This window comes from Cherax quadricarinatus, chromosome 49, assembly GCF_038502225.1.
Source record: "Cherax quadricarinatus isolate ZL_2023a chromosome 49, ASM3850222v1, whole genome shotgun sequence".
Lineage (NCBI taxonomy): Eukaryota > Metazoa > Arthropoda > Malacostraca > Decapoda > Parastacidae > Cherax > Cherax quadricarinatus.
The window spans coordinates 2649333-2654352 of NC_091340.1; the positions used below are offsets into that span (position 1 = coordinate 2649333).

The 5020-nt window shown below is 43.3% G+C and overlaps 1 protein-coding gene across 1 annotated transcript in view; it reads right to left on the reverse strand.

Moving 5' to 3' along the window:
* Positions 1-2350: 2350 nt before the first annotated feature.
* Lmx1a (LIM homeobox transcription factor 1 alpha) overlaps positions 2351-5020 on the reverse strand; it is a 64027-nt gene continuing 61357 nt past the window's right edge. Inside the window, exons 6-7 of the mRNA XM_070095091.1 lie at positions 2951-3712; positions 2351-2876 (exon numbers count right to left, since the gene is read on the reverse strand). Of these exons, the coding sequence (XP_069951192.1) occupies positions 3568-3712 (145 nt within the window). The 3' untranslated portion in view covers positions 2351-2876; positions 2951-3567. The remainder of the gene's footprint in view (positions 2877-2950; positions 3713-5020) is intronic.

Sequence of the window (5020 nt, forward strand, 5' to 3'; positions counted from 1 at the left end):
CCCAAAGATTGTATGTGTGTGTTTTGTATGTTAGTGTGTGTTTGTGTGGGAGATTAGGTGTTTGTGTGTGTGAGAAATTGAGTGTGTTTATGTGTGACAGTGAGGAAGGATGGTAGAGTGATGGAGGATGGTAGAGTGATGGAGGATGGTAGAGTGATGGAGGATGGTAGAGTGATGGAGGATGGTAGAGTGATGGAGGATGGTAGAGTGATGGAGAATGGCAAAGTGATGGAAGATGGTAGAGTGATGGAGGATGGTAGAGTGATGGAGGATGGTACAGTGATGGAGGATGGTAGAGTGATGGAGGATGGTAGAGTGATGGAGGATGGTAGAGTGATGGAGGATGGTACAGTGATGGAGGATGGTACAGTGATGGAGGATGGTACAGTGATGGAGGATGGTACAGTGATGGAGGATGGTAGAGTGATGGAGGATGGTACAGTGATGGAGGATGGTACAGTGATGGAGGATGGTACAGTGATGGAGGATGGTACAGTGAGGAAGGATGGTAGTGATGGAGAATGGTACAGTGATGGAGGATGGTAGTGATGGAGGATGGTACAGTGATGGAGGATGGTACAGTGATGGAGGATGGTACAGTGATGGAGGATGGTACAGTGATGGAGGATGGTACAGTGATGGAGGATGGTAGTGATGGAGGATGGTACAGTGATGGAGGATGGTACAGTGATGGAGGATGGTACAGTGATGGAGGATGGTACAGTGATGGAGGATGGTACAGTGAGGAAGGATGGCAGAGTGATGGAGGATGGTAGAGTGATTGAGGATGGTACAGTGATGGAGGATGGTACGGTGATGGAGGATGGTACAGTGATGGAGGATGGTACAGTGATGGAGGATGGTAGTGATGGAGGATGGTACAGTGATGGAGGATGGTACAGTGATGGAGGATGGTACAGTGATGGAGGATGGTACAGTGATGGAGGATGGTACAGTGATGGAGGATGGTACAGTGATGGAGGATGGTACAGTGATGGAGGATGGTACAGTGATGGAGGATGGTACAGTGATGGAGGATGGTACAGTGATGGAGGATGGTAGTGATGCAGTGAGTGGTATGGAGGATGGTAGATGTGATGATGGTAGGATGGTACAGTGATGGAGGATGGTACAGTGATGATGGTACAGTGATGGTACGGTGATGGAGGATGGTACAGTGATGGAGGATGGTACAGTGATGGAGGATGGTACAGTGATGGAGGATGGTACAGTGATGGAGGATGGTACAGTGATGGAGGATGGTACGGTGATGGAGGATGGTACAGTGATGGAGGATGGCACAGTGATGGAGGATGGTACAGTGATGGAGGATGGTACAGTGATGGAGGATGGTACAGTGATGAAGGATGGTACAGTGATGGAGGATGGTACAGTGATGGAGGATGGTACAGTGATGGAGGATGGTACAGTGATGGAGGATGGTACAGTGATGGAGGATGGTACAGTGATGGAGGATGGTACAGTGATGGAGGATGGTACAGTGATGGAGGATGGTACAGTGATGGAGGATGGTACAGTGATGGGAAGTGATAACGCAACACAACACGAGACTTCTTGCCACGTTAGAGAGGAGACTAGGGACAGGAGGGAGAGATGGAGAGGAGAGAATGAGGGAGAGAGGGGAGAGAGGGAGAGTAGAGAATGAGGGGATATGTGAGCGAGGGGGAAAGAGGAGTTATGAGAGGGAAGGGAAGAGTGAAAGGGGAAAGTGAGGGAAGGGTAGAGAAGGGCAGTGTTGATACTTGCGCCAGTACGACAACGTCCGTGTAACGTTGCAAGGTATAGAAGACGTCCGTGTAACGTCTCAAGGTATAGAAGACGTCCGTGTAACGTTTCAAGGTATAGAAGACGTCCGTGTAACGTCTCAAGGTATAGAAGACATCCGTGTAACGTCTCAAGGTATAGAAGACGTCCGTGTAACGTTTCAAGGTATAGAAGACGTCCGTGTAACGTCTCAAGCTATAGAAGACGTCCGTGTAACGTTTCAAGGTATAGAAGACGTCCGTGTAACGTCTCAAGGTATAGAAGACGTCCGTGTAACGTCTCAAGGTATAGAAGACGTCCGTGTAACGTCTCAAGGTATAGAAGACGTCCGTGTAACGTCTCAAGCTATAGAAGATATCCGTGTAACGTTGCAAGGTGCAGAAGACGTCCGTGTAACGTCTCAAGCTATAGAAGACGTCCGTGTAACGTTTCAAGGTATAGAAGACGTCCGTGTAACGTCTCAAGGTATAGAAGACGTCCGTGTAACGTCTCAAGGTATAGAAGACGTCCGTGTAACGTCTCAATGTATAGAAGACGTCCGTGTAACGTCTCAAGGTATAGAAGACGTCCGTGTAACGTCTCAAGGTATAGAAGACGTCCGTGTAACGTCTCAAGGTATAGAAGACGTCCGTGTAACGTCTCAAGGTATAGAAGACGTCCGTGTAACGTCTCAAGGTATAGAAGACGCACTGGCAATATAAAGCACGATTGATATAAAGTGAAAATTTCTATTGAGTGATGGATGACATGAGCACTTGCTTGCTTGCTTGCTTGCTTGCTTGCTTGCTTGCTTGCTTGCTTGCTTGCTTGTCAGATATTTGACGGTAAGTTTAATTTATATACAAGTGTGAACAAATCTCTAAGTTTTCTTAAACAGACAATTGATCTAGTTTTAGGAGAAAAAACGTTTTCACGTATAAATCCAAGAACAGAAAATGTTTGTAGTGTTGAAGTAAGGAGCACAGCATCACCTGGTGTGTGTTGGTGAGGAGAGAAGGAGCACAGCATCACCTGGTGTGTGTTGGTGAGGAGAGAAGGAGCACAGCATCACCTGGTGTGTGTTGGTGAGGAGAGAAGGAGCACAGCATCACCTGGTGTGTGTTGGTGAGGGGAGGAGCACAGCATCACCTGGTGTGTGTTGGTGAGGGGAGGAGCACAGTATCACCTGGGAACACTAGCACAGCATCACCTGCTGTGAGTTTGTGAGGGAAACACTAGCACAGCATCACCTGGTTTGTGTTGGTAAGGGGAACACTAGCACAGCATCACCTGGTGGGTGTTAGAGAGAGGAACACCACCACAGCATCACTTGGTTGCTGTCTTGGCGTTTCTTGTCTCACCTGGATCTATCATCTGTCTCACTCTCACAATAATTAAGTTAACCGGGGTGGACCAGCAGGTGTTTGCAAACATCAGTGGACTCTCCTGACGGGGGTGTGGCTCACAATACCAGGAGACCTCTTATCTGAAGTGGATTTAGCCCTCTGTACCCTTCTGAAGACGACTTCAGAAAGGAAACTCCCAGGTAGGAAGACCCGCCACCGCTGGGAGGTTACCTACACCAGGTAGGCCACCCACTCCTGCCAAGCCGCTCACCCCAGACAGGCTACCCACCCCAGGTAGGCCTACCCCAGGAAGGCCTACCCCAGGCAGGCTGGCAGGCGCTGGGGCTGCACACTCTGATGACACCTCGGGCTTGACCCCTCGCGTCTCGCTCTCCTTGAAACTTGCGATAACATCCCCTAGCTTGAGGCCGTCGGGAGGGCGAGGGAGGGGCTGGCGTCAGTGGTCGAAATAAGAGTTCTGCATGAGGTAGAGCTTGTCTATGGGGTTGATCTGTGGATACATGGTAGCAGGCACACCCACCATGGCTGGCACATCAGGGGGTGCCTGGCTGGGTGCCGACGCCGCCCCACCACTGGACGACCTGCACGGACAAACACACAGACACACCAAACATTATATCTCCTGCTAAGATTACCCATAAACACTGGTCGCAACTTACAAAAACATCCAGTTAAGAGGGCCGTATACAGTGGCTTCGGCCTATGATTTTTAGCAGATCAAAGGGGTCAAGGTCTCAAAAAACGACATGCAATGATTTTTTTGTGTCAAAATTATATCTCACTTTCTTGATATTTTTGTGATAGTGCAATATATATATATATATATATATATATATATATATATATATATATATATATATATATATATATATATATATATATATGTATGTATAAAATGTATATGGATATATATATATATATATATATATATATATATATATATATATATATATGTATATATGTATGTATAAAATGTATATGGATATATATATATATATATATGTATATGTATATGTATATATATATATATATATATATATATATATATATATATATATATATATCATAGGTAGTAGGTTGGTAGACAGCAACCTCCCAGGGAGGTACTACCGTCCTGCCAAGTGAGTGTAAAACGAAGACCTGTAATTGTTTTACCTGATGGTAGGGTTGCTGGTGTCCTTTTTTCTGTCTCATGAACATGCAGGATTTCAGGTATGTCTTGCTGCTTCTACTTACACTTAGGTCACATGTACAAGCACATATATACACACCCCTCTGGGTTTTCTTCTATGTTCTTTCTAGTTCTTATTCTTCTTTATTTCCTCTTATCTCCATGGGGAAGTGGAACAGAATTCTTCCTCCGTAAGCCATGCGTGTTGTAAGAAGCGACTAAAATGCCGGGAGCAAGGGGCTAGTAACCTCTTCTCCTGTATATATTACTAAATGTAAAAGGAGAAACTTTCGTTTTTCCTTTTGGGCCACCCTGCCTCGGTAGGATACGGCCGGTGTGTTGAAAGAAAGAAAGATATATATATATATATATATATATATATATATATATATATATATATATATATACATATATATATATATATACATATATATATATACATATATATATATATATATATATATATATATATATATATATATATATATATATATATACATATATATATACATATATATATATATATATATATATATATATACATATATATATATATATACATATATATATATATATATATATATATATATATATATATATATATATATATATATATATATATATATATATATACATTTTTTGCTATTAACAAAGGGTATAAAAGCCATTTAAATATACATTTAAATATGCATTTACAATATACTTTTAATAATATAGC